The sequence below is a fragment of the Sphaeramia orbicularis genome, chromosome 16 (genome assembly GCF_902148855.1).
Source record: "Sphaeramia orbicularis chromosome 16, fSphaOr1.1, whole genome shotgun sequence".
NCBI classification, from domain to species: Eukaryota; Metazoa; Chordata; class Actinopteri; order Kurtiformes; family Apogonidae; genus Sphaeramia; species Sphaeramia orbicularis.
In genome coordinates this window covers 123,288-146,459 of record NC_043972.1, presented here as the reverse complement: position 1 = coordinate 146,459, position 23,172 = coordinate 123,288, and the positions used below count along the sequence as shown (strand labels likewise).

Here is a 23,172-nt window from a genome sequence, read left to right as displayed (position 1 = left end):
CTTATTTCAAGAAATTTTTCAGATTCAACTTTAGCCCTGATTTTCTGATGCAACAAGATGTTCTAAGCACTCCTGTGTATTTTTTTTTTTTTAATTTTCATCCAAAAACTACCCCCTACCCCGAAAATGACTTTTTCAGCCCTGAAAACATGGGGTTTTTGGAAACTTTCAAACCTTCTTCACTTTTGATGAAGTACAATGTAACAGTCTGCTCATGCTGGGCCTTAAATGTTTTTTTGTCAGACATGTCATGTCTTCAGAGTGCTTTGCACTAAAAAAGGTGTAGTGTCAAGGGTCAAATTATAGGTCAAAGGTCACCCAAATGGTCCAAATGCATATTTGATGGAATGAAGCTGTTAATGTGGGTTCTTCCAAATGTTGGGCTCAGGTTCTCTCCTCAGAACACATCTACTGACCACAAACAACTGACATTCAGTCAGACACATTAAACAGAACTGTTCACTCATGTATTCTCCACACAGACATGAAAAAAAGAACAAAAGGTAGTTTTATATGACTTTGACATTTACATGTATATGTCCTGTTGTGGGTGGTGCAGTGGATAGACCTGGTGCCCCACAGACAGAAGGTCCTGGGTTCCATTCTAACACCAGTCCATGGGGGTGGGACCTTTCTGTGTGAAGTTTGCATGTTCTCTCCGGGTACTCTGGCTCCTCCCACCATCCAAACACATGCTCTGATAGGTTAACTGGTTCATCTAAATCACCCATAGGTGTGAATGTGACAGTGGTTGTCTCTATATGTTCAGTCTGTGATGAACTGGTCACATGTCCAGGGTGAACCCCGCCTTCGCCCATCAGTAGCTGGGATAGGCTCCGCCCCTGTGACCCTAGTGAGGAGAACGTGGGTTCAGAAAATGAATGAATGAATGAAGTGTTGGTGATTCCTTCCTAAATGTGTGCTAGTGTTTCCTCCACACTAATGGTGGCTAATTCAAATGTAAAGTACATGTTTTAATATTTAGTCTGTACTGTGTCTTGAAAGGGCCAAAGGCCTTGGGGGGTCCCACCAGGAAACCAGAGGAACAGAACTGAGGACAGATTTGATCAAATGTCAGAATGGTATGAATTTTTGAAAAAAAAAAAAAACTAGGCATTTTGGTGACCTTTAACCTACAACATGACCTTGACATTAGACTTTTCACTGTACAAAGTACTCTTACGATACAATCTGGCACTTATAAGATCATGAACTGTCCCATCATGAACAGATTTATACACTGCACCGGACAAAAGAGTGAAGAAGCTGGGAAAGTTGCAATTTTCAGAGTTAAAAAAGTAATTTTCAGGGTAGGGGGGGTTTGGATGAAAATTTTAAAAAAAATTACACGGGAGTGCTTAGAACATCTTGTTGCATCAGAAACTCAGGGCTAATATGGTATTTGATATTAAGCCCCCCCCCCCATTATTAACCCTTCAGGTAACGTTCTCCTGGCTTTCCTCCTCTTATGAGCCTCTCTCCACTTTTTTGGTTGGGCACACTGTCCTCTCTCACTGCGGTCTTTTTGAAGCAACTTCTTTCCTGTTTCTCCATCTTTCCTTCATTTCTGTCTTTCTTTTAGTAAACACTGTTGTCTCCTCTGTACATCAGCATCACACTTGGCACGGTGGCATCTCTGCTTTTCAGCAGCACTCAATGGTGGGCCACGCTGTAAGAAAAAAAATGATCTAACTTAATTTAGTGTCCCCTATTATGAATTGTAACTCATTGTTTATATATAGTTTGATTTATGTCAAGTTAAGAATCCCATCAGGGTAGCTGCTGCAACCATAATCTATTTGGACTACCATTAGGAAATAAAAGGAAACAGTAGTCTGGAAAATTCAGGAATGTGTTTACAATATGTAGATGAACTAAATTCTATCTCAGATAATGTAAATTATTGACTGGAACCATAAATAATAGTTTGTAAAGTCTGAGTAAACTGGAGGAGATGCAACCCTGTTACTCTAATAACGGTAACAGGGTTGTGAGTAACAGGGTTGTAAATCCAGACTAATGTTAGCTTTTTCTCAGACATAGAAGCTAGCTACTTAGCTAGCTGTTACTGCTGACCAAGAGGACACACTTACTTATGTAAATAAGTAAAGAAAAAATCAAACAGAATTTGTCTTACCCAATTAATATGGGTAACAGGGTTGAGTGAGGTAGAGTGAGACATTCAATCAAGGCTCACAATCTTATGAAAATATGAAAAATAGAAGAGAGGACATACCTTTGCTCTACCCATTCTTTTGGAAGACTGTTTGATGATGTCAGTTCCAGCATATCATGTGATTCACTGCTTTCTTCTTCTTCTGCCATGCTAAAAGGTTATGGGTAACAGGGTTGAGTGCATGTTGTGGGACACAGGTTCCATGCATAATAATTATTATTTAAAACATTATGTTTATTTAAAAAAATGTTCCCGCAATTACAAGAGACACCAATGAAACTAGTCATACCAAAAAAAAGAGATTTAAATTTCATTTTAACCGTTTTATTTGAGATTCAATTTGGTCATCAGGGGGTTGGGACAAGTGAAAAATGGCATTTTAGGGGGTACTCCAGACTTATTTGGTATTTTTAAAACTATTTACAAACATTCTTTTCTCCCAGTTTTTTTAGATTTGGTCTCAGGACGAGTAAATTTACACAGAAACTCCATGTTTTAGTATTTTGTACATGGATTATTTAAAATTTGATGGGTGGGACATAAAATGTCCTCCAATTCTGGAATGACCCATTTAATCCCTCCCATTTCCCCTTAATCAATCAATAAATAAACAACAGTGTTATTCTTATTACTTTAAATAAGTAAATAAAAAATAACAGAACTTAGCTGACATCTTTGTTAGCATGTTGACATAAGTTAGAACTGGCACCTTTTGTCAAAAAGGAGGACGTAAAAGCTAATGCTAAGCTGTGGTTTAACTAGCTAATAATATTATGGACTGTTGTTGTTATTTTCGTCTACAGCACAGGTGTCAAACATGCGGCCCGGGGGCCAAATTCGGCCCTCCAAATGGTCCAGTCCGGCCCTTGGGATGAATTTGTGAAATGCAAAAATTACACTAACATATGAACAATCCTTTTAGTTCAGGTTCCACATTCAGAACAATTCAATCTCAAATGGGTCAGACCAGTCTAATACTATCATAAGAACATAGAAATAATGACAACTGTAAATGTTTCTCTTTGTAAATGTCAGTATTTTCATGTATTTACACTAAAACAAAGTATAATTTTGCCAAAAAATGTGAATAACCTGAAATGTCTTAAGAGAAGCAAGTACAATTTTAACAATATTCTGTCTGTTATTAAATGTTTAGTGTGTTTGTAGATCCACTGTGATCTGTCCGTTATAATGTACATGTGTAAATGATAAACGGAGCCATAATATTGTTAAAATTACACTTATTTTTTCAGTTTGTTCATGTTATTCACATTTTTTGAAAGGATAGTTTGTAGATGTAAACCTTTTCCTAATGTAAATGACCTTTTTTTCCACTCTAGAAGATAGAAAAAAGTTTGGAGTTGACATCATTTCTATATTATTCTGTTATTATTTTACTGGTCCGGCCCACTTCAGATCAAATTTAGCTGAATGTGGCCCCTGAACTAAAGTGCGTTTGACAGCCCTGGTCTACAGTCTTATTTTATTTCTCCTTCAGTGTCCTCCTCTCTTTTGGTTGGAGCTCAATGTTAGAAATCATGTACAAACAGCAGCGAACCCGCACTTGTTTTATTGTGAAAGTCTGTAGCGGAAGTGCCGTTAGCCTGTGCTAGCTTGCCTGCTAGCTGAGCTCCAGGCTCCTCTGCGGCTCAGAAGAACCGGGGGAGTGCGGGACTTCGTCCTCCATCACTTCCTTCTTTTCGGCAATGTGCTGTGAGGCAGGGAGGTGTGAGCAGCTCCGCACCCCTCCGCGCTGCTCGGGAGCCATGGCGGAGCGGACACTGAGGAGGAAGCAGCGGCCGGAGCTCGGCGGGTCGTCGGCGGCTTTCCCTGCCCCGCACCGCGGACACGAGTGTGCGTGACGGACCGCGATGGTGAAGTTTTCCTGCGTGTGCACCGCTGTCACGGCCGGCCCGTCCACTTTTCACTCACTGACATTGTCCTCATCTCCATGGGATCGTAGCGTCGCAGAGTTTGTTGTGCTTTTCTTTGCTCCGGGACGCGTGTCCGGTTAAAGCCGTCCGCCTGACGGGGCGCCGCGGTAGTATTCACAGCCGAACCAGCGGAGGTCCAGATGGGGGCGAAGCAGAGCAGCCCGACCGCTAATCCGGCCGCTAACGGACGGACCAGAGCCTACTCCGGCTCGGACCTGCCCTCCGGCACGGCCGGCGGCAACGGCGGCAACGTCAACCGGACGAGCGCCGGGGGTGTGAGGTACCGCGCGTACGGCGCGTCCGGAGCCTCCGCAGCCTCGTCCAGCGCCGGCCAGCACATCGGAGCCGGCAGGAGCAGGTCCGTGGGGGGCTCCGGGGGCTCCGGGACCAGACCTCAGTCCGGTATCAACATTCCCAACAGCGGCGGAGTGTACAGCTCCCCGGAGTCCGGAGGCAGCAGCCCGGAGGAGGCGGCGGACCGGGACAGAGCGGGCGGAGGACACGACGGTCCCCGGCTGGTGATCGGATCTCTGCCCGCGCACCTGTCCCCTCACCTGTTCGGAGGTAAAGGGCGCATCTGGGGACACGACTGCTGACATCAGGCCTGGGCACATGGGTTTAGATGAGGACAGTGTGTGCAAAAGACTGAAACAAATGAGGGGACTGGACCAGGGGGGCAAACCTACGGCCTGCGGGCCAAAACAGGGCCGCCGAGGGGCCAAAACAGGGCCGCCGAGGGGCCAAAACCGGTGTTGAGCCAAGGTATGCATACCTGCGCAGAACTGTTTCCCCTGGTCGTGGGAGCAGAATTTCGACTTTCTTATCTCGTAATTATGACTTTCCATGGGAATGGTTTTTTTTCAACGACTTCCTATGTATGGAAGCCCGTTTCCACCACTGAAAAACAAAATATCCCAATGGTAAGTCATAATTATGACATAAAAAGTCATGTGCCTTCTGCTTTGTCTGTCAAAAGCACTTTGTAAACTTTGTTTTTAAAAGGTGCTATATAAATGAAGCTATTATTATTATTATTATTATTATCAGATAAAAAGTCATAATTATGAGAGTAAAAAATCGAAATTATGAGATAAAAAGTCAAAGTTACTCGATAAATAGTCATAATTGTGAGATAAAAAGTCAAAATTATTCTCCCGCGGCCAGGAGAAACAACATATATCGTAACAACGATGCATACCTTGGCACAGCACCGGCTGTGGGATGGATTTATAAAATGCAAAAAATACAGTGAATATATTAACAGTCAACAGTGTCAAAGTGATTTTAGTTCAGGGTCACCTACAGACCAATATGGTCTGAAGTGGGTCAGACCAGTAAAATGATAATAGTGGAAAAGGTAAAATTACATGAAGAAAATGTCTACATCTACAAAGTTTCGTTGTAAATAACCTGATTAAATAGGAAAAATATGAAATTTGTGAAGAAAAATAAGCACAATTTTAAGTATATTATGTCTCAGCTTCTTATTTACACATATGCATTACAACTTACAGATCACAGCAGACATGCAAAGGCACCAACAGGCAGAATATTGTTAAAATTGCAGTTAGTTCTCATAAGACATTTCATGTTGTTCATATTCACATTTTTTGTGAAATAATAGTTTGTAAATGTAAACATTTTCATTTAATGTTACTTTTTAACACTAAAACAGAGATGGTAAATTGGGAATTGTCATTATTATCATTATTCCAGGGTTCCTGCAGGGTCTTAAAAAGTCTTTTAAATGTTGAATTTCCAAATCTGCATTTCATTCCTTAAAAAAGTCTTTAAAAGGTATTAAATTTGATATTATAGGTCTTAAGGTATGGTGCCATAAACTTGGCTGTATTGTGTTGCAACCCAACATTTTATATTGAAATTAGGAACCAGTTATCGCTAACTTTACAGTCCCCGGTGAGAAATGACTCTGAACAGTAGGAATCAAGGCGTTGGAGTAAATACATCATCCTAAAGATTTGCCAGTATGGCTGTGAAATAGACATTAAATTCTGTTCTAAGTAGTCTTAAAATGGTCTTAAAAAGTCTTAAATTTAACTTATGGAAACCTGTAGGAACCCAGTTATATATTATAATAATACAGTCGTGGAAAAAATGATTAGACCACCCTTGTTTTCTTCAAGTTCTTGTTCATTTTAATGCCTGGTCCAACTAAAGGTCCATTTGTTTGGACAAATAGAATGATACCAACAAAAATAGCTCATTGTAGTTTAATTTCACAGCTGATATCTATCCATTGAACATGTTTTCTTGATAAAAACTAAAATCACTTCAGTTCTTCCATCAGTATCTGTGTCATTGTACTGACAAAAACAGTGCTTTTATTCATTCCATGTTTTCTTTTCTGTCTGTTTTAGTCACATGACACACACAGGAGTTTTTGATGGTCTAATAATTTTTTCTGCGACTGTATTTTACTTGTCAGACCCACTTAACATCATATTGGTCTGTATGTGGCCCCTGAGCTAAAATGATTCTGACATCCTTTATTGTGAATATCTTAAGTGTAATTCTTGTATTTCTGAAATTCTTCTCACAGTCCAGATCAGACTCTTTGGACGGTGGGTTTTGGCCCGCGGCCCAAGTGTTTGACACCCCTCCTTTAGACTGTCACTGAATAGAGTTTCAAAAAAGGGCCCAATGCAACAATCCATCATGTACTAAAACAGCTGCTAATACAACTGAACTTCTCGCTTTAAATACAGTATTTAACAAACTGCACAAAGAGCAGATCACATGTTTTTATTTTGCACAACACAGCGAAGGAGCATGGTCTAATGACATCAAGAGGCATTTAAGGACATGTGGTCTGATCTGGTAACAAGGACAAAGCAGGCCTGTAAGTGTAATTTTAGAAAGCAAACATCTCTGCCCATATGACCCACCTCAAGAGACTAATGTAAGATGTCACAGTTCAGTGCAGTCTGTCATTTATGCAATGATAGACCTGATTAATGGGATGAAATAGGCTGTTGCACTGAATTAAACTGTGGGTTTTTCTGAGTTGAACGCGAGTATGAAGTACACAAGGCAACAAATTGCATAATAGGCCTTTTGTATATTTTCCATAGGAAAAGTTTTGTATCATAACTCATTTATCACAGAGGAGGTAGTGTAATCATCAAGTCTGTTTGGATGGTTGGTTTTGTCTGACAGCAGGATTATGCAAAAATCACTGCACCAATTTTTCATGAAATCTCTGGAGCTGAAGTTTCTGTAATTGCTTTTTTATTCAGAGAAAAAAAAAAAAAAACCCTCAGTGCTCCTTTATCTGGAAGGGCTCCAAAATGTAATGGCTCATCCTTGACCCATTCCCCTCCTTTTTCCCTACAGTTTTAGTAAATACAGGGTGACACAAAAAAACGGGAACTTTTTCACAATCAAATAAAACCAAGAGTGATGGAAGAAAAATATTTTATTCATAGTAATTGAAACCTTAAAACATGCCATTTAAGAAACAATGATGGAATTTTCATTTTTTTTAAATTACAGGGTGACCCAAAAAAACGGGAATTTTTGAAGTGCATATTGGCAAACATGAGCAAGTGGCAGCACTGTGAGACAGTGACCTTGAGCAAGTGAACACACCCCCATTTTAGTAACCATTGGCGGCTGTGCGAGAATTGTTCGGTAACCGTGTGATCTCAAGATTCGGTAACGTTCCCTGGCCCCCTAGATCGCCAGATTTGTCCATTTGTGATTTTTTCTTGTGGGGCTATCTCAGAGTAAAGTGTACACGACTGGACCAAGAGCTGTGGATGAGTTCAAACAGAGAATTCAGGATGAAATTCACAGTATCCCAGCTGAGATGTTGCAGCGGTCAGTGAGGAATCTCAACAGCAGATTTCAAGAATGCATTCGTACAGGAGGACGCCATCTACAGGAAGGAATTTAAAAAATGAAAATTCCATCATTGTTTCTTAAATGGGATGTTTTAAGGTTTCAATTACTATGAATAAAATATTTTTCTTCCATCACTCTTGGTTTTATTGGATTGTTAAAAAGTTCCCGTTTTTTTGTGTCACCCTATATATATGTGTGTGTGTGTGTGTGTGTGTGTGTGTGTATATATATATATATATATATATATATATATATATATACACACACACACACAGGGTGGGGAAGCAAAATGTACAATGAACATTTAGTTGTTTTTTCTCAGCAGACACTACGTCAGTTGTTTTGAACCCAAACATATACTGATGTCATAATCATACCTAACACTATTATCCATACCTTTTCACAAACTTTTGCCCATATGAGTAATCAGGAAAGCAAACGTCAAAGAGTGTGTGATTTGCTGAATGCACTCGTCACACCAAAGGAGATTTCAAAAATAGTTGGAGTGTCCATAAAGACTGTTTAGAATGGAAAGAAGAGAATGACTATGAGCAAAACTATTACCAGAAAGTCTGGAAGATACTATTAAAGAAGAATGGGAGAAGTTGTCACCCCAATATTTGAGGAACACTTGTGCAAGTTTCAGGAAGCGTGTGAAGGCAGTTATTGAGAAAGAAGGAGGACACATCGAATAAAAACATTTTCTATTATGGACATTTTCTTGTGGCAAATAAATTCTCATGACTTTCAATAAACTAATTGGTCATACACTGTCCTTAAATCCCTGCCTCAAAATATTGTACATTTTGCTTCCCCACCCTGTGTATTAGCACAGCAGTTTTTGGTAATCCTGCAGAAAAATAAATAAGCACTAAACATTGGATCTGTTTGTCCTTGGGCAGATATGTCTGTCAATGTTTAGTATTTTCCTCCTATTAACTATTATTCTCTGTATTTTACTGTTTTGCACACTTGCTAGTAAAAATGTCACCTAGAAAAATATAGACGTTCATGTATTTATACAGCCTACACATTTAGTTTGTCTGTATAAGTAATTGTATGAAAATAGTAAATCTAAAACTTATATCCTGCCTCTCTCTAAGGTTGCGTAATATGATGTAACTGTGGTTGTTTTTCTCCTGGAGGCAAAAACAAATAAATGAGGAGGACATGACCTCAGTCCTCAGCAGAGAAGCACTAGTGCGCAGAAGTGGGAAAAGCAAAGTGTGTTGTCAGAACCTGCACTGACACTGATGCTGATGTGACGTTGGCCCGTGAGTTAGTAGCGCCTGCTGGTTTTAATGGCGCTCATGTGTGAGAAGGGTGACTCGCATGAGCCGGACGGAGCCAAAAGTGTTTGTGCGAGCCTCCTTGTGAAAGCCTCGTTGTCGTCCACTTCATTGATCCACTGTGACAGCTGCGGTCTGTTGGCTGAATGTCACTCACTGCGGTCGATGGCGTGGAACTGATCAAGTGACTGATCGGCTTCTTTGAAATCATTACGAAGTGTGAAGCCGCATCAACAGTCAGTCACAACCCTGCTTATGTCTCGCTGAGGTTACCCACTCAAGGGGAAGGTTGTATTTCAGCGTCCAATCATGTCACAGCAGGTGAGGAGTGGCTGACGTCAGCGAGGCTTTACAGCCTTGGGGTGTTTATCCAAAGGTTCATGGAAACAAAGAGATATGCAACGCCCTCGTCTTTGATTGATTTTCAATTAAAGGGGCAATTTACCATCAAGTGCCTAAATGAACTCTTTTAAACTTGTGCCAGTGGTGTTCCTAGAGATAGATTATTTCTCTGTATGATTTGTGTAGTGCTAGGCTACAAAAATGTACATCATAGTATTCTCTTTAAGACTGGCAGCTTCTGAATATCCTCGATTTGTTTGTTTGTGGTTTTTTTCATGACATGACTTGTAACATAGGATTGTTTCTTATTCTACTGTGAGGTGCATTAAAATGTCATCATGTTCTCACAATATGATGATTGTGTATGAGGGAAGGAGTACATCTGGATGTTTTATTGTTGCATTGCTGTAAAAACTGAAGTTAAGATAAACAGTTTTGAGGATGGTGTCCAATATTGCAACAGAAATGTGTTTGCATTGGCGTGTGTTTGTTAATGTCATGAAGATGGTAAAGTGTGGATGATTAATTGTTGTGTTTATAACATTAGTCAAAAGGGTACAGGCTTGTGGATGTTTGTAATTTTCAGCCTACTGAAGTGTGACAGTTGTTGTTTCCTCTGTGCTACTCAGTAGCTGCAGTAGTGTAAGTTTTCCACTGCTTGTATCTGCTTGACTCAACCTCAGTTTGACACTGCTTGGCTTGGGTTTGGCACCAGGTTGTCGCATTTCCATTGGAGATACCAGTATTCCATCAACTGGGTGTAGGGATGTAACTGTGCACTTGTTTGTACTGAACCGTTTCGGTTTTGAGCCTTCAATACAATACAGAGGTGTACCGAACGAATACGTGTATCCGATGTGAAGAACGTAAACACTCACCATAAGTTACACACGAACCTTGAAGTGGAACGCACACAGTATGAGCAGGGTGGCAGAACCCATGTGCAATGTTTGATATCCTAGATGGACGTCTAAGTGGTCCACGCACCATGCACATGCTGAAGTGAACCAGTACAGCAGCTCGGAGCAGCGTCACAGGTACAAAGACAGAGATGAAAGATCCTCCGTCTTCTCTAAGGTCTCCAGTTTCGGAGCGTTTTAGATTCCCTGTCAGTTCTGTCAGTGGAGAGAGAAAAGTCGACAAAATGAGAGTGGTGTGCCGGCATTGTTGCGTGAAGTCAAAATTGAAGACCCACACAGTAGTATAAAAGTAGTACAAAAACGTCAGCTGTACAGTGTATGTTGCATTTTTACTTCAATGAAGTTTTTTTTGAATGAAATTGCTCTCCTTAACTGTTCCAAAAACATGGAAAATGTATCGAACCGAAGACCCCTGCACCGAAAATATACTGAACCAAAATTTTTCTGTACCGTTACACCCCTAGCTGGGTGGTTGTCATAGTGATGTTGTCGTAGTGTGACTGCAGCTATGAGTGAGACAACGGTTCAGAATCTAACTTCAAACTGGATGGTATGATTTGCGAGAGTGGTCCAGTGGTTTGCACTATCGCCAAGAATGTTCATCAAGAAGGTGTTGGCCTCCATGTGTCTGCATGGGCTCTCTGCGGGTACTCCAGCTTCCTTCCACCGTCCACAGACATGCACCTCAATAACGTAGTTGGTTAACATCAATCATTCATAGGTGTGAATGTGAGAGTGAATGATTGTTCTTTTGTAAATGTCAGTCCTGTGATGAAGTGGCAACTCATCCACAGTGTGCCCTGCCTTCGCCTATAGGTAACTTGGATAACCTCAGACACCCCCCCAATCCCCATATGGACTAAGCAGTTGGTATGGATGGATGGATGGATGGATTTTCTTTCAGATGAGCATATTGCAGTTTAGTCCCGTAATTATTGCTGATTTGTCAAGATAGAACCTTCATTTGCTTCAACATTGTCGGACATTGCCTCTGTCCCATGTCACAACATGATGACATACATATGCACTGATGCAGCAGTGATTTTGGTTTGACCAATCTGCATGATTTCACGGTTTCAAGATGTCACGTTTAGCATTGCTTTGGCTTTTTTGGGACCTTGGCGAATGTGGTACTAGAATTAATATTTCATGGTCTGTGGTACTCAAATGAAAAACACCAAAATAGAACGCATCAAGTTGCCAAAAAGCTGCGCTAAGTCGAGTGATATCAGAGTCAAACTGACAGTGTCAGCATAAAGGTCTGCTGTGAATTGTCTGTGCAGCATCAGTACGCCTGGTTCGTTTGTTGCATGAAATCGCTTCAGTTGCATGAGATAATTGGTCTGAACGTTTTAATACTGTGAGTAATTTTATACAGTTGTTTACTACACAGCCAATTTACCAGTCTGGAAGAGACATTCTTAGTGCTTTTCTTTGCTGCTGAATTTGCTCAGACTGAGTGTGCATGGTGATAATTGTTACTTGGCAAGAGCGTCAGCCATTGTTGGATTGACTGTTCACTGTTGCACATAATGTTCCTTTCATAAAACACCTGACCTTCCGACATTGACAAGACTTTAGAATGCATCATCTAGACAGTACTGCCTCTTCTCATGTTGGACTGAGATACTGCAGTGACTCTCAAGGTCCAAAATAGGTAATAGAAAACAAAATAGACCATGGCTAGATATAACTGTACATCTTTGATTTAACATCACAGTCTGTTGGTATTTTAGTCAATTTTTTAAACTAATTTAAGCTAAAATGATTCCAAATTGCACCTAAATGTGGAAGATTTCCTCCAGCAAAAAGGCCAGAGTCTGCTTTTTCTGTACCCAGAGAAGTCACAAACATTTTTAAAAAGCCTCAGAAGCATTTGAAGAAGACAATGGGCCTGTTTGAGAGGAGTTGTGCCTCGTCTAGAAAGCAGAGGAAAGCAGGCGGGGGAAGTGGCGAAGAGCTGCAGTCGAACTGGCCGCTTTCCAAGAGAGTAGGAGGGCACATCAGCGTTTATTACTCCATTCTCATGAAATATTATCTATTAAACCAATCTAAAAACTTGTACTGAATCAGTGAGGACTGAGTCAAATTCGCGCGGAGTAGAGATTAAAATGCTGTGTGGCACATTTACTCCTCTACTGCTCAATGTTTTCACAGTGAAATCATATCAGGTCCACCTTAGACTCACTGAAGGAACTGTAAGGATTAATCAATAAGCAAAATATCCCCCTGTGGCCTAGAGTACATGCCTACACAGGGAAAGAAGGGATAGAAATAGTGGTCCTGCTTCTTACATGATGTTTTATTCCACTTCTGATGAGAACAACTGTTAAACATCAGGCCTTCATCACAACTAATGGATTAATGTCACATAAATTAAATGCATATAGTACAATAACTACATAACGTAACATAAATACATTAAACTATCGCACATAGTTCTGGCTCTAATTGGCCCTGTGTTAAACCCCTCCCAAAAACAGCCACTGTCCAATCCTACATTAGCAACAGTAGCAGTTAATAGAGTTCATAGATGTAAACATTTATATATTTGGTCACTTACTGTGTTGCCAATTATAATATCTGCTATTTATCAATGAGAAACATCATACCACTGTTCTTTACTCGTTAAAGTAAAAATTTTTTTTATAGATTATGCTTAAAATTAGTGAATTCCAATTTGGATTGTTTTTTGCTTCCGGTCTGATTTTTTTCATGATTAGTTTTGCCGATACTGATCCGATAGCAATCCGATACTGACTTTAACAATTTGAGGATGCAGGATTTTTGTTTATCCCCCAGAACCCGACACAGATCGGCCTGATCACGTGACAAAATCCGATCCAATCTTCTAAAAAATGCCAGATCGGCAGCTAATATCGATCTTTAGATTGGATCAGGACATCCCTACTAAAAATTACCCACAAGGACACTGATGTCACACACAGTCATTCATTTCTATTTTTATTATTGTAATTTTCTTTTTCAATGCTAAAATCACAGGTAAGCATTAGTGATCACGTTACTTATTACAAACAAACTGAAGAAGAATTTAGGTCAGACTAAAAACAATGTGTTGTGTTTATTTTAGTTTGAGGATGTCTGAGAACCTGTAAATGGATTTTTCCTCCATTTTATTTTACTTTAGTAACTAAATGATCGACCAGATGGAGATCAGATGAAATAATATCAAATGTTTAACATTAGCTAGCTTAGCTTAGTTATTAGCAAGCAATGAAAAACATGGCTGGAATCAGACGTAGTGTTGTTTCTTTTACATGGTCACAGTATTTACTGAGTCTCAAAACACACGCAACCACTTAAATGAAAGTCATTATTGTTAACTTAAAAAAATGTTCAACCATCTTTGTTAAGCTTTGTTTAACTGAACAAGCTCATGTTGGTTAGCATCATATTTTTCCTTTTTTTTTTTTTTTTAAATTAATATATTGAATAGACAGCTGTTGTAGTCATTTCTGTGAACCTCTCTTTGGCATTTAATGAGTGTTAGCACAAAAATTCCAGATTGTTTTCTTTGGCGTATCTCTGATAAGACTGGAAATACCATAGATTGACAAACTCAGAGCTAAAGGTCGACGGCAGCAGAACTGGAGGTTTTTATCACATCATCATGAGGGATGTGTGTTAGTCTGGTGATAAGATGTGTATCTTGATAACAGGATTTACATTATTATATATCACAATACCTCATGTTTTTTCAGTCTCATCTGTCATAGTATAATGCTATTTCTTGTCTCAGTTTCGTAATCATCATACATATGTTTATTGTTTTTATTTTGAGGGTTCACTGAGAGTTTTGGTTTTATTGTAGAAAATGTCCTTATCAAATACTGTTGGTCAAATATTCAAAAGGGGAAGCTTTGCAGCACCTTGTTTTAGAAAAGTTATTTCTAGTCTCAGGATGATATAACTCTAAGTCAAGAGCATGTTATTACCTTTGCTTTATGATTTGTTAGGGTTGGCTGGATATGGTGTTTTTTTGTGTTTTGGCTACTTTTTTCCTCCCAGTAATATTATAGTATTATATGGATAATCCCCTTTATTATCATCTTCACCAAAACAAACATGCATGGCAGATTCTGTGCATAGGTTGTTAATGGCAATGAGTCAGCAGACAGGCGCCTAATAATGAACTCAGCTCATTAAATTTCCGTCCTCCATAATGGCTTCAAGGATGAATCTCCTGCACGCACGCATAAAGCCACATTTCAGTATATGTGTCTGCAGGGCGTGATAGCAGGCGGCGTGGTCTCTTCTGTCTCCTTCTGTGTTAATGGAGCTTGGTTTTCATTTAAAGTCTGAAGAAGGGTCTGAACATAAAGCAGAGGAGCTTAAGTCGACCCGACAACTCACCTGAGGTTCATTTGTTCAGTCAGGTGTGCTGACGGAGCAGGAATCGACGGGAGTGATGAGGAAATTACCTGGAGCAAATCCACTCCAGCACCCAAACCTGTAAATCATCAGGTTAAAAGACCACATAAGTGATTTTGTGTATTTAATATTAACATCAACAGTCTAGTTTGCTTCCTGATAACAGCAATCGTAAACTTGCAGCCAGAGTTTAAATTTTGCAGTCCTCCAAAGCTTGCAAATTAAAATGTCAGCTGATAAACCCACCAGAAAATTCACTGCTCTGCCGAACAAAACACACATTGGCATTTATACTCTCACCTCAGCGCCATCAGAAGCATTACACATCACCCCTCCATTGTTACACTGTTCAGACTCTAGAAAATGGATGTAAACCCGGCTTAAAAGGGAAGGAAATGACTGAGTCGTTTTCTTCGCTGCTAGATATATTCACCTGATGCTGTGCTAAAATACATCAGCTGTACATTATGCAGAAGATGCTGAGGTAATTCCACAAATTAGACTACCTGCACATTTTCTGATTTCATCTCCCATTTTCAGCCTTGATGTCCTACCAGAACACACTGAGGACTTGGCCTGGGTATCATGGCCAATTTCCTTAACTGATTCGATTTTGATTCACAGGGTTTTGAATCGATGGATCACGATTAGATTTGATCTGATATCGATTCAGTTCAGTATTAATTGATTGATTCAGATTCATTTAGTGATACCAAAGTACAATTTTGAGCTGTAACCTGATTATTTGGGTACCGCAGCCATGCAGCACAGCAATACTGGGATCAATATTGGCATTAGAAAGGAAATAAATCTGACATTTCAGCTGTAAATAGTTTAATCTGTTCTTAAATAATGAACAGGATGGATACATTGCCATGTTTCTACAGTGACTCAGAACAGACTTTGTCATCTTTATTCTGTTTTATGGCTGGTGCTTCTAGCGTTAGGATGCATTATTATCACCTATGGCTGAGTGTGGATCCTAGTTAGTATTCCTAGAATGACCGGCTTCCGCGACCCACCTCGGAGAGCCTCCACCGACCAGACGGTCCGGATGGCCGGTTCGTCTGCACTGTGGGTTTGAGTTTGAGGCCAGGAGGACGTCCTGCGGACGTGTTTTCCCCACCCTTCCCCTGCGCCAGAACCATTGCAAGCAAGATCAAGACGCCCTGTGTCCCCCAGTGGCCCATGAGGCAGAGCTGGCTGCGCCTTGGCGGTACCCGGGTCAGGTACTCGCAGTCCTGCTCTGAAAAATCGATCTCATCCACTATTTCTCAATAACTCAAATTTAAAATAAAATCAATCCAAAGTCGATCAAATGAATGTTTTTTTTTTACCCAGCTCTACTTAGGACTACCAAAACTATTATAAATAAACATTATATATCCACAGACTGTATGACTCACTGAATAAAATTTAAAGCTCATTGTTCACACTCATCTGTATTATGGTATCATCAAGCTTTCGTCTTCAAACTAAGACTCATGGCCAAATATTTTGACAGTCACTCAGAATAACACTGTCTTATAATCGTCACGTGTTACATCAGCTGATAGTTTACTTTATAGCTCTGTTAGCTTAGCTCTGTTTTAGACAGAAAACAGTCACAGTACGACCACAAATCAACTCTGCTTTCTGTACGGTTTGTGTTGTCAGTAGCTGAACTAAAGATCTGTTTGGAATCGAACAACAAAGTCAGAACTTTCACAGTTTAGTCTGAACCATGGATCGACAATATCAACTTAGCAAAGATAATAACATCCCATAATAACTTTATACCTTCATCAGCCTCATAATCAAACTCACCCATGTAGAACAGCAGCTCTGAACTGGTCTGGCTTCAGGACCCACTGTCACCCCTCAATGACAAGCTGTGACCCAAAGTGATAAAAGTTAAGCATCTCAAATTTATTTAATGAAAAGATGGTGATGGTGTGTTTTGAACCTGAAATACAGAATATCACAGTATTAAAAAAAAAACACACAAGACACGTTTAATGAGAATCCAAAATGACCAGCAGGTGGTGATGCTAGAGGGAAATATTCCCTTTAACACTAGATTAGGTCCATTTTAACCAAAAAATTAAAAGTGCATTCAGTCACTTATTCAACCATTAAACACACTTTTGTCCTCAATGTAGGTCAAACCATATCTGTTGTAGTTGGTGTCATACTCCAGTTTCACTATAATTACAATTGAACTTTAGGGTTTTTTATGTTGAGAAATGTCTGGTGTTAATTAGCATTACAGTGCATTACTGCACATTACCGCCACCTACTGTTGGATTGTGAATGGACGGTGCTCAGCTTCATAAAAAATAAAGCACAGAATTTTTTTCTTAACATTATTTTTTGACCCAGGCAAAGGCTCGTGACCCACTGAAAATGGGTTTGTGACCCACTTTTTGATCCACCAGCTGAGAATCACTGGTGTAGAAGAAACACTGCCATTTCAGCGTCAAACTCCATTCTTTTCATTTAAACCTGTGTCCAGTGGTGAAAATGACAACAGTACTTCTAGCTTTGATCACTTTGTCACTTCCACTGACTCTAAAAGTTGTTTTGCAGTTTTCATCCCATCTGGTCACTTTTTTTTTTTTGAACTTCTTTTTATTTAGATTTCACATGTGTAGTCATATAGTGCATTGTAACAAATCATTATATAACAGAAATATATTTATATATATATATATATATATATATATATATATATAAATTTCAGTCTTAATGGGGGTAGTAGTCCATGGTTGTTTCAAGTCCTAGGCCACAGCCATCTGGTCACTTTTTGATGATATATTTTTAGGTCTATTTATTAATATTTTAAAGTAAAATGACTACATATAGCCCCTTTAAATGTGTTGTAATCATATTACATCCTTACAGGGACTTTTACAAATGAATAATGAACTGTAAAAAGCAGTCAATGAACTCATCTGTTGCCAAGTTTCCAAAAACCTCCTCATATCACTCACTTGGTTTTGTAGTGAGCCCTGACTAAAATGTTCCATTCGCTCATAGATATAATTTTCTGTCGTCTCTAAAGGTGTTAAGAGTGAACGCAGCTGCAGTCCGTGTTAATCAGCTAATGAACCAATTATACTCGGTGGTTATGAGATAACGGGCGACTACAAGACGTGTGCAGACTGAGTTGCTGTTCTGCTTCTATTATAACTCGGTTTTCATGCTTCCTCTGTCTTCACTGGTTGCATCATGTTATATTACTGTCTCTGTATTTCAGTATGTTTGTGTTGTCTGCCACATCCCTGACTTGTGCTACTCTCATTGGATGCTTTTCTATTCTCAGACTTTTCCTCAGTTGTCATTTGGAGCTGTCATAATCAGAAATAATTGTGGTTTCTCAGTTTTTTCTTCTTCATTTTACGTTGCTGCTATTGCACCCAATTATACCACACCTTATGAAGAACAGTTGATTGGGATTTAATATTTGAACATATATGATTATTGATATTGTCGCCTTGTAAACAAAGTTAAATCACCTCCTTTAAGTTATTAAGTTCCTCTTTTTCATTTTGTTTGCATCAAAATATCTGTACAGCAGCATCTGTGTTGGGCTTTATGACTAAACTCATGACGTTGATGCCAACAGATGCTCATTGAAATGCACTCGGTCCAATATTAGAAGTCAAGCGCCATGAGATAAACAGTTGGTAGCACTAATTCCACATTTAGGAGCCATTATGTGGAGAGGGATCCAGATGTAGCCTTGCAGACTCTTTGACTGTACTAGACACCCCTGTCCCAGCCCCTTCATCACTGTAAACACAAACCTAACCATTTCCATGGTGTATCCTGCAGCTCCTGCTACCTACTTTATTAAACCATGGATAATAGCTTTGAACAAACATTAATCACACCTTCAATGTTTGGAAAAACTGACAAAAACATGGCGTTTCTGTTTCATCCAGCTGTTTTTTATGCAAAGGTAGACAATGCTATTCAAAGATCAGGCGATTATGTTGTAATTATCACACGTATAGTTCTCTGGGGTAAAAATATATATGGTTTTTCCTCATGTGTTATCCTTTAATCTTGGGTAAATTGCTTCAGTATAAACTTTCTACAAATGGCTCTGAATGGATAAATACATTAATGTGGCTCATAGGTACATACTGTATTTAAAGAAAATTATCAACAAATGCCTCAGCTTTCAGTTAACAAAAATTCTACTGTATTAAATATGTAATGATATTTAAATCCAAATTTAGATAAGTAGCAGATTTGTTCTTTCTCTTTATTTCATGTTTCACTTGTGTATGTTTTCCGCCTGTCTTCTCTGCACTTAGTTTTTTGTATTTTTTATCTTATCTTATCTTATCTTAACTTATCTTATCTTATCTTATCTTATCAGCTAGACTAATATGACCAGTAAAAAGTATTTTAATAAAAAGGTAAGAAATATAAATAAGAGCAGAAAAGTAGTGAATATTGCTATTATGATGGAAATGTAGTTTTATTAGTTGGCACTAGTGAGCTCAAACTAGCATTAACAAGGCTGAGGTTGGCTGAGACCAAAACAGAGGGAAAAGAAGACGACTCAACAGGTAGCCAGAGAATAACCCTATCAGATTTATATGACTGGTATTTTTCTAATTTGTGAGTTTTAGCTTTAGTTTCAAAGTGGCACTTCCTTATTTTAAGCTAAATTCCAAACGTTTTAGATCATCAGTGGTGATATGGTCAGATGTTCAGATGTTTACTCACAGTTTACACACTAATGGCCATGAAACCACACTCAGGATACGTATCTTTGCTCTTCATAGGCCAGTTTCTGTCCGTAATATTAGGGGTTTTCCATTGAGACTAAAAACATACCTTAAGTTCATCAATGTTTCATGTGGTGATACTTAAGCTTTACATTTAAGGAAGGAAATGACAGTGGAGCAACTGAAAAACCAGACAGTGCGAGCCTTAAAAGAGAATTCACTTTGCAAAGTAACAACAACAACATGCTGGATCATGAAAAAAAAAATCCCCTGTGAAGGTACTCTCAGCCCCAGGCTCCCGCAAAGAGTCTGGATGGTTTCACATTCTCCAATCCCAACCCAATCATTTCAGTCAACACAATTTAGGAAGCGTAGGAAAAGGTTCACAGTGGATGTGGACTTCCCCTGCATTAGTACTTTGAGTGCTACAGGAGGATGATATCACAGTCCAAAGTCTGTCACCATTATGTCGGTGGAGTAGAACACGCTTTGTTGTGTACGTAACGGAAATGTTTCTGTTGTCTGTGTGGGATATGATTGTATATGCACAGTGTGAGACAAAGGTTGAGCGGCCTGGTTTTACACATTTCCAAACGGTAGAAACCCTTTTGTCAGCTGGATGTGCTCATCGGGGTCTGGGCTCAGTCTGAGAAATTGGATTTAACGTCCTCTGAGGAACTTCCCACTCAGGCTATTCCTTCTGCAGTTTGTCTATGCAGCTGTAACTCTCCGTTTCTCTACAAAAAGTAATTACAGTGGGGTCAGAAGTTTAATACATCAGTGTTAACCACTGCAGATTCTCCACGCGCCTCTAAAACAATGACATGTCAGGCTTTAATAGTCCCCTACCAGGGGCTTCTTTTGGCAACAGACTGTTAGGCATACCTAATGTACAGCCTTTAATGCGACCGTCACACTCGTACAGCGTCGTGACCTGTTTTGGATGTGCATTTAGTCTGTCTGCAGTTATCATCCATCATTATCTTATAGGCAGACTTCCAGGAAATTTTCAGAGCTCAATCTCGCCACATGGGCATAAACCTGCTTGAAATCTGACACTCTTTATTTTGCCTGAAGCACAAGCCTCACTAAAGATTTTCCATTTTTAGCTCTGCTACTGTAAACGGCTCTGAAAACAGAAACGGTGTCAGTGGCATGTCCAACACATTTGTATTCAGGCTATAAAAGAGTAATTCTGAGACAGAACAGTGGCTAATTGAAGCTCTGTATTCTGTACTCTAGTGTCTCACTGACAGTTTTATTTGCAGTCTGGATTTATAGCTGAGGCCTTGAAGTCATACAGAATTATAACCACTCCTTTAGGCGGCCTTTGCAGTTGGAAAGTGTCAGTTCAGAGGTGGACGAATGAAGGATGGATGCTAGATCACTAAAACTTAAAGGAGTGATATTTAGCTTTTTAAAAATGTAATTATGTATTTTAAAGCATTTCCCTGTGCTCTCCATAAACTGTAAATGCTCTGCTTGGCTCTGAATTCTTCATTCATTCAACTCCACACGTCCATCTTCAACACTATTTCTGAGGAATGACACCAGAAAGGTGGTTTGGAGCGCTGGCCCTTTAAATGCACATGACCCCGCCCCCTCCAGGTTATTGGCTGTGCTGCTCTGTCCAGTTCAACCAACAGCTGAACATTTTAGGTAATCGGCTCAAAGTTTGGACATATTTTCAGTCTGGACTACAACTGCTGCTGCTGACAAACAGTCATGGTGTACTTGGAGAAATGTTCGTCTGAAGTCTGGACCTTATATGTGCAAATGTTGTGGCGGAACTAGTTATAGACGTAACAAATTAAGCAGGAATTGAAACAAGTTGTAGAAATCCACTAGATTTTTGCCAAAGTGAATATAAAGATAACTTTGCAGCACCTGGAGGGTTCAAATTCAAACTTTTTAAACTACTTGTCTCCTTAAATATCCAAATAAATGAACCAAAGACTAATAAAAGTGGGTTTAGCAAAATATGACCCTTTTAAATCAACCTTTTTTGTTTTTAATAGTTAATGGTTGTATTTAGCAGCTAATAAATGATGTTAAGGGTTAAGTCCAGGAGGATCTATGCTGATATGGATTCCACATCGGGGCCTGGTGGTGCTGCTTTAAAAACCTTTTGCCAGTGTGGAGTGATGATGAGGTTCTATCTGTTTCTGTGGAGGCTGAAGATGAAAGCCTCTGTGTGAAAGCGATCCAAGCTCTGCAGCACCTTTGGAAAAAAGTGTGTACACCTTAAAGGAGACTGTGTTGAAAAATAAGCCATACATGGAGATAAAGTGCAGTGGATAAGGCCTCCTATGAGTTCTGTATTTATGTACAGGACAGCGGGTCCTGAATTATGGGCTCAGGCTAAATCCAAACGTCCGACTTTATGCACCTGCAGCAGTGTAATACAGTTTGTTTGGGTTTTTTTGTATTTAGTTTATCTTTATTTTGACTTCAGTTTATTTCATGACTACATAAGTTGTTATATTTTTATTTTGTGGAATTGGTTACATTTATTGTAGTTTATATTTAGTGTTAGTTTTCCAGGAAAATCTTGAATGTCGCCAACCATTAATACCAATACCATTAGCCTACTTTGTGATTCTGTTTCATTTTAGCTTGAGTTGTGTTTATCTGAGTTTTCATGTTTTTCATTCCGTTTGTTTTTATTTATTTATTGATTTTTACTTCAGTTAGATTTAATTTGAGCCTTGCTTGTATAGAATCCCTCTTGAAGATTAAACAGTTTGGAAAATGTATGAATAAATTAATGAATGTTATATAATCCTGATTTGCAGACCAGGTTCAAGTCTGCTGTTCAACACCATAAACAAACTTTCTGTGGATTTTCAAACACAGACTTGAACAAACTTCAAAAGTATCTACAGTAGTTCCGAGCAGAAATGTGAATATGTGTGTGACTAAAACTTGTTTGTTAGGGCTGGGTATCATGGCCAATTTCCATAATCGATTCGATTTCGATTCATAAGGTTCTGAATCGATTAATCACGATTCGATTCGATTCAGTATCGATTCGATTCAGTATTAATTGATTGATTCAGAGTACTTTAGTGATACCAAAGTACAATTTTGAGTTGTAACCTGATTATTTGACAACCGCAGTCAGGCAACACATCAATACTGATATTAGAAAGGAAATAAATCTGACATTTCAGCAGTAAATTGCTGAATGTGCTCTGAAATAATGAACAAGACAGAAACATTGCCATGTTCTTACAGTGGATCAGAGCGGACTTCGTCATCTTAATTCTGTTTTACGGCTGGAGGATACTACTCACTGGGGGTGGGGGGTGCACTCTGTGATTGTTGGTCGGTGCGGAGTGGGGCTGGGGTGTGCACACGCTCCGTGACTGTTGGTCGGGGAGCCGGGGGGTTCAGTGTTTAGACGATAGACTAGGGTTGGTTTCTGGTTGTGCTGGTCTGGTCTACAGTAGAAACTTTAACTGGTTTGATTGTTGATATTTGTCAAATTAAAAACGTACATCAGCAAAATGATGCCAGCGATTTCATGGC

At 39.4% G+C, this 23,172-nt stretch overlaps 1 protein-coding gene across 1 annotated transcript in view; it reads left to right on the top strand.

Annotated features, from left to right (window-relative positions):
• The first annotated feature begins 3,681 nt into the window (after positions 1–3,681).
• The window catches only part of znrf2b (zinc and ring finger 2b), a 97,799-nt gene continuing 78,308 nt past the window's right edge, over positions 3,682–23,172 (top strand). Inside the window, exon 1 of the mRNA XM_030158893.1 lies at positions 3,682–4,674. Coding sequence (XP_030014753.1) covers positions 4,251–4,674 — 424 coding nt within the window. The 5' untranslated portion in view covers positions 3,682–4,250. The remainder of the gene's footprint in view (positions 4,675–23,172) is intronic.